This window comes from Periplaneta americana, chromosome 16, assembly GCF_040183065.1.
Source record: "Periplaneta americana isolate PAMFEO1 chromosome 16, P.americana_PAMFEO1_priV1, whole genome shotgun sequence".
NCBI classification, from domain to species: Eukaryota; Metazoa; Arthropoda; class Insecta; order Blattodea; family Blattidae; genus Periplaneta; species Periplaneta americana.
Window position 1 is genome coordinate 136057919 of NC_091132.1, and position 13866 is coordinate 136071784.

Below are 13866 nucleotides of genomic sequence, written 5' to 3' on the forward strand. Positions count from 1 at the left end.
GCTGCCTACAATCCCTGCCGCTAGATAGCTCTGGCGAGTCAAGGTAGTTATTATTCCTTCTGAATCATCCTGTATGTTGATCTGTGCCTGTTTAATGGTTATCATTTAAACGATCTGTTAGAACTTGATGTTGATGTTATCAAATAATATTTAACGAACATTGGTGAAATTTGCCTTATATGAGAAACTGGACTTTTTTTCGTGAATAATAATGTAGATGATACGTGATAACGCGGATGAAAGCTGAGCATGTTATAAGCTGTTGTAGACATATTTAATAATATTCACTTAGATTAATTAATTTATAATTTTGTAGGGCTTCAAGACGAGAGAAAATCGTTGCGAACTGAAGTTTACTGAAAGCGACCGGGCTTGAGAACAAAGAACAGTGATGATCGCAGATAGCGATGTTCATCTACATCGATAAATATATCGAGATTCGAGAAGGTTGTGATGTGATTACAATTCTTTTGTTTTGAAACGTTTCGAAGGTTTTGAAGAAAATTATCGTGTAACATTATTTGAGAATGGCAGATATACCAAGTTCGCAGGAAGGGAGGAGCATTCAATTGTTTCGTGTTCGATTGCGAGGCATTTTCAAACAAATTGCAGATGGTGTAAGGTAAGAAAGGTTAGGTGGTCTTGTTGATATTTATGGTAATATGTAACTGTTTGTCTATAAGTAGACAGGTTAACAGTTTATGCTACTGTTTGTTTACTTTTAAGAAGAATGACATGCATAGTGACATGCCTTCTTTAGTGCAGCTTTCAGATGATAGACGACATTAATTATATATGAATCATGTGCAGATACTAAGAGGAAGGCAGAAAATAGAAAAGATTGGAGAATGTTGGGTTTGCAGTGAAAGACCTGTCATCGGGCAGAACAATACGTATGTAAATGTAGTGTAGTTTTTCTGGATAATTACCAATTACTGAATTTGATCGTAAAATTCACACTGCTACATCGAGGCCTATACAATAGAGGTGTGAAAATGTAGTTTATTTTCACCATGTCGCACAATCTCTGTGACTGCTCTTAAGAACTGGTCTGTGTTGAAATATTTGCTCAAGCTTTTGATATTTTCTTACGGATTTTACATAGAAATGTTGAATAGATCCATAAGTTGGGAATCACTTCGTGGTATTGAGTAACTACTTTTTTTTATTTCATAGATAGGCCAATCTTACATCAGCATTGTAACTTTGAAATGTGGATCAAGTCAATTTTACAAAAGTATACGATAGATAGAAGTGTTAATTCATTCAAATTTTACAAGGCTAAACAATTCATCAATTGAGTAGGAGTTATGTTGATTATGCAGAAATTTTGTTAATTCTGTTCTGAATCTTTTCTCTTAGTCCTTCAAAACTTTAAGAAAATTAGGCAGTGCATTGATGACCATAATACACGAATAGTTAACTCTTGTTGTTGTTGTTATTATTATTATTATTATTATTATCGGTATTATTGTTATTATTATTATTATTATTATTATTATTATTATTATTATTATTATAACAGCTGCATTTGCAACTCGTGACCAATTTTCTTGGAGGTTCAGCTAATTCGGAAAAATTAATAATTGATGACTTAGCTACAGTAAGGGACCATAGGCCGTTTTTCCGGAGAATGCATAAATCGATTCTCTACAGTTTCTTTGTTTTGCCCACAAAGTTTCGTTGAGAAATTTTGAACAACAATGCTAGTAAACCTGTTATTTTAATATACTTATGTTATAGACCCTTTATCTATAGAACATGTTCATACATGAAAAGCTGCCCACCAAGACTAGATCTTCAATCAGCATCTCGAGTTCCATTGAAGAAAAGTAAGGTTAGGGAAGACAGAGACGTATTTCCATATGTAAAAGAGGAAAACCTCTCATTTTATGAGTCTCTTTTTCAATCTTCTGAGACTATGGAAGATGAAGAGGAGAGTGAAAGTGGTGACAAATGAGGAGAGAAATCGTGAGGAACATATGGATGTGGAATGAACAAAAATAATGTCCTACCTTTTTTGAAAAACATTTTTTACTATTCAACAAGTTCATAATATGTTATCTTGTTTGATAAACTTCTATTCCTTATTTTGTTTTGAAAACATTTTTAACTTTTCGAAATGTTCGTGATTTGTTATTTTGTGTGGGAAAAAGTCATAATTCCTAAATATTCATGATTCGTTATTTTGTTTTGAAAACATTTATAATTTTTCGAAATGTTCGTTATTTGCTATATTATGTGGAAAATATCTCAAGTTCTAATAATGTTAATGAATATTATTAACAATATTGCAGTGTTTTATATAAGGTCAATTCCACGATAGGTTGGACATTGAAGTTAAAAATTAAATTCCGTGTTCAGTTATGTTCTTTATATCATTTTCTCCAGGAAAGTTCATATTTTCAGAAATTAACAGAAAAGTTCGATTTATTTAATTCATCTTTGTTTTACATACATCCGAAGTGAATATTTTTAGTGTGTACTTTTGATCTGTCAAATTTACTTTGGCAATTTGTTGCCAAACCATAACTTAAAATTAATAAACAAGGCTGTTCTCTGTTGTAATTCTATTAACAGAAAGAGAAGACTTTAAAATCAGTGTCAATTTACTTTTATGAATGTCAGTGAGTTTAAAAATTTGCTGTTTTCAAAATAATTGTTTTTATGTAACACCCGTCACAGAATATGCTTAAAGTTACTCTCTTGCTCTCAGTTTTTGTCCTGAAGGCACCAATTTTTGAAAGCAAAGTCGAAATATGATGCCAAAAGTACAGTATTTTTAAAATTTTTTTAAAACTAAAAATAACAAGTGTTTTAATGTGACGGGTGTTACAAAATTAGAGCACGGAGAACACAGGAATTCTGTATTTTGATTTATTGCAGGTAGTTCCCACAACACATTATTAAATAGGTTTCAAATGTTGGTAAATCTGAAGTTTAAGTTATCAACAGTCGTCAATACCTGTTTCCTCCAAAATCTTACTTGTCTGAAAGATTTCCCACCAAATTTACATTAAGCTGAATGTTTGGTCGAAAGTTCTGATTTACATAAAAATTATAGGCTACAAAGGTAAATGTACTTATGTTCCATTTTAGTTAATCATAGTACTTTTCTATTCTATAACATTATTTCTTGCTTACTTAACAAGGAATGAATTACTGAAGATATTAACCACTAGCATAACCTAAAAATAAATGTAGATTAAGCTGCTGCATTTTTAGGATACACGAAGCTGCATGTTAACCATGCAATTATTTATTTTAACGTTTTGAGATAGCTGGATACCGTATATATTTAATTGCAGAATGGGGAAATCAGCAGCTGAGAGGCAACCTGAATGCCCTAGGCGAAGAAAATTAAATAAAGATAAAATTCTGTAGTGTTCGAGTAAAGGGGAATAAGTAATTTTTTGTGCAGATGGAATTTTGTTCCCCAGATGAACACACAAGTTAAATTATACAAGTTAGTGTGCAAAAATGAAAAGAATACTAGCAGTTGTTGTGTTTTGTGTAGAAAAGTATTTTCAGTAAGAGTTCCAAGTTTAAATTTCACTTATCACTAAGCTCATTTTATGACATCTCCCTTTACCCAAACAACACAGATATGAAGACTATTTGCAGAAGGAGAGAGAGAGGGACAAGCTTAGGAGAACAAAGAAGCTATCAAGAAAAGAATTTACTGCTCACAGTAAGAAAACAAAACTGAAAGTTTAAAACTAAAGGGCAAGAAAAGCTGCATTAATAAACACTAGTGTTTTCAGTGAAACGAAATTCCAGTCACTAGGAAAAGCTGTCCAAATAGCAAAAATTGAGACAGCTCTGAGTATGATGCTGCTTAAGTTGTTGTATTTTGTTTTGTAATTACAGTTTTAGTAAAATTTATTAAATTCCATTGTGAGAAATATAAATTTATATTTAGCATTTGTTGAAGTGAGCATATATAGGCCTACTAAAAAGTAAATTTATGTTAGGAACAACAGTTTAATATCAAAAGCGAATCTGTACTTCTAGCCACACTATTTTGATTTTATGGCTGTATTTTTATTGTTTCTATTAAATATTTGTATTAATTTACTTTAGAGCGTCAGAAGTACAATTTTGAAGCTGTAAACATCATATTTGTAATTTACTAAGTGAAAGTTAACTTAAAAAAAAATTGCACACTTTGAAAACATATGTCTACCATTGATATTAGGCTACCAGTACTCTTAAGTCTATGTAGTGAACTACAGAAAATGTATGTTCTATGATTTGAACCAAAAAAAAAAAACCAAATGTGAAATTTCTTCAGACAAGTAACACCCGTCACATAAGGTTAATTAAATTGTAAGTGTAGGGCTTAATATTTTAATTACATCCATTATATCACTCGATTCCTTGAACTTTCCTCTCACTGAAAATAGGTAACACAATTAATTCAAACTGTGAACTTCACAGAGTTATCAGTTAAACTGTATCATTAATTTATGCATGTCTTTTTCATGTTACACCCGTCACATTGTTTATTTCACTTATATCACCTGGCAAATAATGGTTACAAAAAAAAAATTAGTTGTGTCTGACAAGCAAGAAGTGGAGATTCATTGGAGTATAAAAGAACTAGTAAAAATATTTTATTAATTATTGTATTCCAATTAAATTTCGAAGAATCTCTTTCTGAAAGTAACACCCGTCACAGTGGAATTGACCATAAAAATATAGGCCAAATAAAATTTTTATAAAGACTACACACAGCTTATATTTATTTTGGAATTGAAAGTACGTTCTCCAGAAAAGGGGCCCATAACATGCATTACTTTTATACATTATTTTTTAAATATATAACATTGGATTAAAATGCTTTTGGCATTTCTCTTAGGTCCTATATTATGTAGAAAAAACAATACTACTAATCCAGCTGTTTCATACTCATTGGTGAGTGCATTTAGTTGCAGTGCTTTAAAAATTTCAACCCTAATATCTCAGAACAGCATTTTGGAGTATGGGCCCTTATTGCAGTTACGTCCTCAATTTTGCATTATTAAACTTACCTTAAATACACTGCACAATTGCAGTTTTGGAATGCGAAATGCACAGGAGATGAAAAAGAGAGAAAGGGGGATTGAGTAGAAAGAGACGGATGATGAGAGAATGTAGTGGTCGCAGTCCAGTAGTTTTGCCTCTATTGCTACGAGTGCATTGTAGTGACTTCACCATATGTTGTTGTTTTCTAATGCCAAGCGTTTGACAGTAAAGTCATTTGACCTCTTGCACTCCAATATTTTTCAAAGATATTATCATGGTCAGCTACTGAAGCACAGATTTTGAGGTGTTCCGAATCCATTTCCTGGTTTGAGTTGCACAATGGGCAGTTAGGGGATTGATATATTCCAATTCTATGCAGGTGTTTGGCCAAACAATCATGGCCTGTTGCCAATTTAAATGCAGGTACAGACGATTTTCGTGGTAAATCGAGAATTGACTGTGGATTATGATGCAGAGAGTTGTATTTTTTCCCTTGAGATTGTGTTATCAAATTTTGTTTGTTGATGTCAAAGTATTTAGATTTAATAAATCTTTTCACAGAGTAATACGTAGATTTAGTAACAGGTCTGTAAGTAGCAGTGCTGCCCTTCTTTGCGAAAGCATCCACATCCTCGTTTCCCAGGATTCCACAATGGGATGATATCCATTGGAATACAATTCTTGTATTGAGTGATATTAATTGAGAGAGCATTTTAGTTATTTCTGCTGTTTGAGATGAAGGTGTGTGTTTAGAGACTATTGATAGAATAGCTGCTTTGGAGTCTGACAATATAACTGCATTTTTAAATTTATTGATGTGACATAGAATATTTCTGAGACTTTCACTTATTGCAATGATTTCTCCATCAAAACTTGTTGTTCCATATCCAAGAGATCTATAAAGTGAGAAGAGACAGCACATAACACCTGCACCGACACTTTGTTCTCTGGAGATCAAGGATCCATCGGTGTATAAATGAAGCCAGTTTTGTGGAGGGTACCTAATATTAATTGTCTCTAAAGACAATTGTTTCATTATTTCAGTGTTTACTTCTGATTTCAGTATTTCTTGTATTAAATTTAGATTATATTCTATATTTAATAGAGATAAAGGGTTTGGTTTAATTTGTAAGCTTTCTTTTAAATTCGGGATATTGATTTTCTGTTTTAATTCTTGAACCATGGATATGAAACTTTTTTGAGTTTTCAATCTACAGAGAGGACTGTATGAATGCCAATTGTTTCCTGGTAATCTGATAAATTTTTCATATTGAATCAGTGCTTTTTCTTCTATTGTCATTTTGATGCTGTTAATATTAGTGAGGAATCTCATAGAATCTATTGGAGTTGTTTTGATTCCACCAGTAATGAGTCTGAGAGGTTGGTTTTGAACATATTCTATTTCGTTTATGAAAGGTGAATTAATTAAAATTTCTCCGCAGTATGTTATCACTGGCTGTATAAACATTTTGTATGTAGTGTTCAAAGAATTCCTAGAGCATCCCCATTTCTTTCCTGCTAATCTTTTTAGAAGGGAGAATCTTTTACGAGCTTTTTCAGAAATGTATTTCACTATATATAACAGCATATAATACCCCATCTGTTTCTCATTGAAACCACTCACCAGTTTGTTCAATTGTAACTTTCAGTGATTCTTACTTGGCAAGTAACTTGCGTGCATATCACTATGAGAACAACTCAACTAATTTTTGGTATTATGCAGATTAACGTTAAAACATATAGGCCTATTCTCGGTTTTTACAAGCGAATGAGAATAGAATTTTTAAAAAGAAAATTTTAGGCTGTTCAGTGAATTACTGAACACATAGCATGAGCTGCGCCTTAACAGCTGAAACTAACAGAGGGTAGATGGATATCTAATTTTTATCGTGTACCTGCATGGTGAGGTCATTATTTCTAAATTTTGGAAAACCTTTTACGTCTCCTTTTATGGACACTTCTCATCCTTACAGCTTTCTTTTGTAGAACAAAGATATGTAAAGTTTGAGGTGAGTTGCCCTAGAATAGTAATCCTTCATTCTAATGAAAATAAGTGAAGTAGGATACAATTGAACCTCCCTACAACGAAAACTGATATAATGATAAACCCTGTTACAGTGATAAATTTTATTGGTACTGGCATATATCCTATTTTTTAAATGTGTTATAAATCATTACAACGATGGTCAAATTTTGAAGAAATCATGATGGAACGATAGAAACATTATAATATAGGCCTACAACTTGTATTTCATTTACTTGGTTTTCATGTTTAATATTTCACTTTTCACTTGGTATTGCCCTCTTACAGATGTTTTCCATAATTTATTCTACCTTTTTTCATACTTCTTTTGCTAGTCTTGGCATACTGAGCAAGGAGTGTGTTACAATAGAACTCTACCTGCCTCAAGGCACGTGACCTTTAGCAGAATTTGCCTTTATGGTTCCTGCCACTGTCTTTCTGACCGCCTAGCGCAGTGATGTCAAAGCAAGCGCATTTTTCGGACCTTGATGTTGTGCGCGAGCATAAAGCGCTAGGTATGCTAGGAAGAATAAGCAGCCTGTTGGATTAAGAAAACAGTGGTGCACAAACTTCAAACGGAACGTGAAATTTTATGCCGTTATTTTTATATGGCTTCTTTCTGTTTGTTATTTTCTATATTGTCTGTAAAACAAAAGTACTAACACCTATTTCTTAGCCTAATATTGCAGTTATGTTTTAAACATTAATAACATAATAAAGAGTAAAGAAGGAATATTCACACAAATTCCATAATAACTGCAACTATACTGTACTAAGTGAATTAAACACATCATTCATAAAGAAAGTGTTATCCCAAAGAAAGACACTGAATATGACATGATAAGTTGAAATTAATATTGATGATATCTTTAGCCTTATAAAAGTAATCAAAACAATATTATAGTACAAAGCAATGTTGCCTAGGTAGGCCTATATGTTTTAACTGTAACTAATATTACATAATAAAATTCTTATCGCATTATGCTTTTAGGTGATATTGGTGCGCAACTTTCTGTTATCAGAATATTAAATTATCTCGAAATCTGCTGAAGCTATAGAGCTGACGTTTTACCAACATATATGCACATATCTTTTGTTTATGATGTAACAGTATTTGCTTTGTTAATTCATTTCCTTACAAACATTTTCCATGCGAATATTTTCAAACATTTTAATACACTATCTTCAGTAATATGTATTTACGATATATTAGATTTACGAAAACATTGTTTTAGTAGCTGTAAGGCTACTAAACAAACATATCTGAAAATTTAACTTTTCTGTAAAAAACTTGAGAAAATATTCCTTTTGAATAAAAAAGCAAATTTGTGAAAAATGAGCATTAAAATTAAAACTTACATTCTTATAATGCACTTATACTTCTCAGAAAAATCTAAAAATTAACATGGATACAGTTTTAATAAGTTCTCTTCCCTTTATCCATTGAATCAGTGCTGGCCATCCCTGTATATAGCTCGACCAAGCGGCATATACTACCTCTTTCGTCTCTCTTTCCTTTCCGCTGTAAAGCGCTCAGGCTCTCCTGAGCTCTAATTCATTCATTCATTCATTCATTCATTTATTTTATTCCATAGATCTTACATGAGCAATGAAGCTTTAAGATGTGGAACATGTCAACATTTTACAATATTACAATTACAATTTTTACAAATTTTTATAGTTTTACAATTTAGTAATTTTCTACAATTTTTACAATGTTGTACAATTTTTTTTTTTTACATTTTGGCGAGATGTAGTGAGATGAAATGAGGTCCGAGGATTCGCCAAAATATTACCCGGCATTTGCCTTTTCGGTGGGGGAAACCTCGGAAAAACCCAACCAGGTAATCAAATCAAAGGAGGTAATCAAATCAAAGGTGTTGATGCCAAGGACTCGCCATAGACCATCCGGCTTCAGTCCCACGGCTGTGGAAAACCTCGGAAGAAACCAAAGTCCAAAGGGGGATCCAACCCAAGCCCGAACGCAGCTCCGGATCAGCAGCCCAGCAAGTCTGCCGACTGAGCTACATCGATGGCTCTACTAAAAGTATACAATACATAGCCAATCAGATTATTAAGTTTACAAACGCAAACGATCATTCATAAGTTGAGCTATATTATAATACAAAACAATTTAATTAAATTTAAGGCATAAACAATTCAACCAGTTGTGATATACAGAAATTGATAATACATATCATGCAAACTACTTCAAATTACAAACACAAACAATTTATCAGTAGAGCTATATAGATTACTATTCAATTTAAAGCATATACAATTCATCGGCCAAAACTATACAAATATATACAATACAAAGTAGCATACTTTCATTAAGCTGTACAAATTTGTGCAATTAATATCAAGTAGATTAATTCAATTTATAATCATAAACAATTAATCAGTTGAGCTATACATATTACCATTCAATTTACAGTAGGTCTATATACAATTCATCAGTAGAGCTACACAGACTAGTAATCATTTTAAGAACATATACAATTCATCAGCCAAACTATACAAACATATACAATTAAATTAGTTCAATTTACAAACTTATTTTCGTTAAGCTATACAATTCATATGAAGTAGATTAATTCAATTTATAAGCTTAAACAATTCATCAGTTGACCTATACAGTATACTATTCAATTTACAGTACATACAATTCATCAGTTATGCTAAACAAAAAATACAATACATAGTAAACAGATTAAGTCAATATAAAAACATATTTTAGTTGAGCTATATAAAAATTGTACATGTAATTTAAGTAGAATAATTCAATTCACAAGCATAAACAATTCATCAATTGTGTAGAAGGTATGAGTATGTAGAAATTTGGTTAATTCTTTTCTGAACCTTTTCTCGTTATTCTTCAAATCTTTAAGATAATTAGGCAGTGCAATGAAGACTGTTATACATGAATAGCGAACTCCTTTTTTAAAACAGCTTAGACTAGCAGAGGGTAGATGAAGATCTGATTTATGTATTGTATTAAAATGATGAATGTCTTGATTAGTACTGAATTTATCTTGGTTCTTAATATACAGCATCATTAGGGAAAGAATGTATTCACAAGGTAAAGTCAAGATTTCTAAGTTTCGGAAAATATTTTTACATGATTTCCTTTTATGCACACCGGTCATTATTCTTATAGCTTTCTTTTGTAAAACAAAAACGTGTTTAGCTTCAGACGAGTTACCCCAGAATATTAATCCATATTTCATTACAGAGTGAAAATATGCAAAGTATGACATTTTAAGTAAGTTTATATCACCAATAGTAGATAAGGATCTTAATGCATAACAGGCAGAGCTCAATTTACGAGTAATACATTCTATATGCGTTTTCCAGTTCAAGTGATTATCCAATTCTAAACCAAGAAACTTTGTGCTTATAGATTCTTTGAGATGAGTTCCATTTAATCGAATACTGTAGGAAACCTGAGCACTATTGTGTGTACTAAATTTGACTGCACTGGTTTTATCAACATTAAGTGCTAGTTTATTTGCATGGAACCATTCATTCATTAGATTCAGCACTGTATTAGAAGTGTTTATAAAATGATCGTATTGTTTGCTTGAAATAATTACACTTGTATCATCTGCAAATAAAATTACATGGGATGAATTGTTTATGGTCAAGGCTAAATCATTAATATAAACTAGAAACAACAATGGACCTAAAATTGACCCCTGCGGAACACCATGTTTAATATTTCTAAATTCTGAATAAGTAACTTTATGACTATTTGGTACATTTATTTCTACTTTTTGTTTTCTATTTGATAAGTACGATGTAAACCAACCCAACATCTCATCTTTAATACCATAAAACTTCAATTTTTTTACTAATATACTATGGTCTACACAATCAAATGCTTTAGCCAAGTCACAAAAAATCCCACCTACATGTAGTTTCGAATTTAATGAATTTAGTATTTCATCCACCAAACTAAAAGCAGCATTCTCTGTCGATTTTTGTTTTCTAAATCCAAACTGTTCTAAAACTAATATATTGTTGGACTCCAGGTAATGATATAATCTATTATACATAACTTTCTCAAACACTTTTGAAAATGTTGTTAATAAAGATATGGGTCTGTAATTAGCAATAGTACATTTATCTCCCTTTTTGTATATTGGTTTTACTATTGAATATTTGAGTCTTTCTGGAAAAATACCACATTGCATTGACAAATTGCATAGATAGCTTAACGGATGGGATAATATTTCAGAACAAGCTTTCAGAACTTTACTTGGAATTTCATCATATCCAGAGGAATATTTTGTTTTTAGTTGTTTTATCACATGCATGATTTCTGCTGCGGTATTGGGAATAAATTTGAGACCTAAAAACTCAGTGTTAAATGCATCAGTTAGGTAACCAAGTGCAGCATCTTCTGCACAATCTTGAATGTTTAAGTTCCGAATAATATTTATATAGAAGTCGTTAAAATGATTTGCAATTGATTTTGCGCTTGCTCCTATGGGCATCAGTTGACATCACTGGCCTAGCGTGTTTCATGTTCGAGTGTTAGTTGTTAATGATGGCAGGTGTAACATGAAAACAAATCAGTTTGGAAACTAAATTAGCTGCATTTAGTGATTTAGATAAGGGATTGAAGCAGACTCAAGTGGCTAAAAGTATGGGTTTGTGCAGTCAACACTCACAACATTCATAAAGAAACACAAGGATATAGAGGACAGTGCTACAAGTGGTATGCCTAAACTTAATTAAAATTACGGCAGCAGAAGACACTGACATTGCTACCTTGAAGTGTGTCAAAAGCACTTAATTCGCCATTGTTCTTGAAGGGTCCAGGAGGAAAACACGTTTAGTCTACATTTATTAATTTTATAAATTAATTCAATCTGGCAGTTAAAGTTGAGATCTTTAAGATCCTGTAATCATACAGGGGAAAGACTCTCTTGGTTCCACATTATAAGCATATTAAGGAAAGGCTTACACTGAAAGAAACTGTCAGTTCTGCAGTCTGTAAATGTTCTCCTGAAAAAAAATTGAAAAACATGACTGAACGTGTTTTTCCCCCTGGACTCTTCGCTTGATGATTCGAATTTCAAAGCATGCAATGGTTAGCTACAACATTTTAAAGACAGACTTGAGATTATTTTAAAAATGATACTGGAAAAGAAAAATGTGCTCTCATTGGCAATGCTAATTCTTGATATGCTACTAGACTAGACGGCATTTCGGAAGGTGGTCAGTTACTATATGCGCCATAGCATTTATGGTATGTGACATCACAAGCTCGTACAGTAGAACCAATCGGAATCAGTCAGTAACAAGTACTTCTCGAATTCGTTTGTTCATGTGTGAGTGTTTCAATACATTGAATAAGAACTATAACATTTGAGTCGTTCAGAGCAGAAGTGGTGTAAGTCAAAATTGGGTAATGAGGTTTAAAGTAAAAATTCTATAAAATACAGTGCAAAGTAGCAATTAATATGGCCTTCGTCTTATCCACTGACTACTAATAGTTTAAATAAATTGAATATTAATTGCTACTTTGCGCTGTATTTTACAGAATGTTTACTTTAACCCTCATTACCCATTTTTGACTTACACCACTTCTGCTCTGAACAGCTCATTTACTCTGTGTGTGTGTGTGTGTGTGTATGTGTATGTGTGTGTGTGTGTGTGTGTGTGTGTGTGTGTGTAAGATAAATAAATGAAAGAAGAGACTGTAAAAAGACACGTACTGCACAGGCAGGTGCAGAAAATAGTGTTTAAGGTGTATAAGTATTTTAAAAACATTGATGAGCAGAATGCTGGTGGCCATCTTGATGCTGGCTGCAACGTTGCCAGCGCGCAAGAAACGACTGCAGAAGCATGTGGTGTGGGATTGAGAACCGTGCAAGGAATATTGTTAGTGAAGGAAAGAGGGTTTGTTTGATGTCATGCGTACAGTAATTAACGGTCATTATTGTCTTTTGATAATTTAAATTCTCTCCTGCACTATTTGTATTGCACGTGCGTGTGAAGTACGATGTGGCAATGTTGTATGCTGGCCCTCTCTCTCTCGACTCAAAAGCTAGCAGACTACCACCTTCCGAATTGCTGTCAACCCTAAAATGGCTGAAGTCATGAAAAAAATAGTCCAGTTAATGTCTTTAAATCGATAATCAAATGACGAGTAAATCAGCTATTCTTTTATAATAGACACCTAAGTAGACATACCAAAAACAAAAAAGTAAAATTATTTACCCTGATTTGAAAATAAAACATTAATGTGTAGTTAAATGTCTGAATATCTCATAGCTTAATGTGTTCACAGAATTTTTTTTAAGCATTAATTTTCCATGTAAAATAAAGTAAAAACATGCATCATGTGCTACTTGTCAAATCGTTACAAATCCATGTCACATCCCTTACAGAAAACAAGTTTTTTTAAATTGAAATAAACACACATACAACTTATCAACACAGATAGTTAATGTCATCTTTTAAGTACCAATAAAGAATTTAAAAAATATGATTCTTATTATTATTATTATCCAATAAAGAGTAAAATAATATGCACATGCATGTTTTTAGTGCAATTAACAAACGAAAATGGACATAATTAATAAGATATCTGACGCGAATTTCCACTTTCACAACTCAAACCTCTTCAGCGTAACCAATAAGTCACGTGAAAAACATTATGTCAAGTGTTAAATGTAAGTTTCCATTTCAACTGCATAAAACAAGGTGGAAATTAATAGGTGAAACCCACTAAGGGACTTAGTATACTGGACGTGTTTATTTTTGCTCATTTCGCACTTAGTGGGAATTGAAATTATTGATTATCTCATAAAGAACTGTAGATA

General features: G+C 32.2%; 1 protein-coding gene across 1 annotated transcript in view; it reads left to right on the plus strand.

The window, feature by feature from the left end:
- The first annotated feature begins 374 nt into the window (after positions 1–374).
- Positions 375–13866, plus strand: part of LOC138691240 (polyamine-modulated factor 1-like) — a 36570-nt gene continuing 23078 nt past the window's right edge. The window contains exon 1 of the mRNA XM_069813049.1: positions 375–622. Within this exon, the coding sequence (XP_069669150.1) occupies positions 528–622 (95 nt within the window). The 5' untranslated portion in view covers positions 375–527. The remainder of the gene's footprint in view (positions 623–13866) is intronic.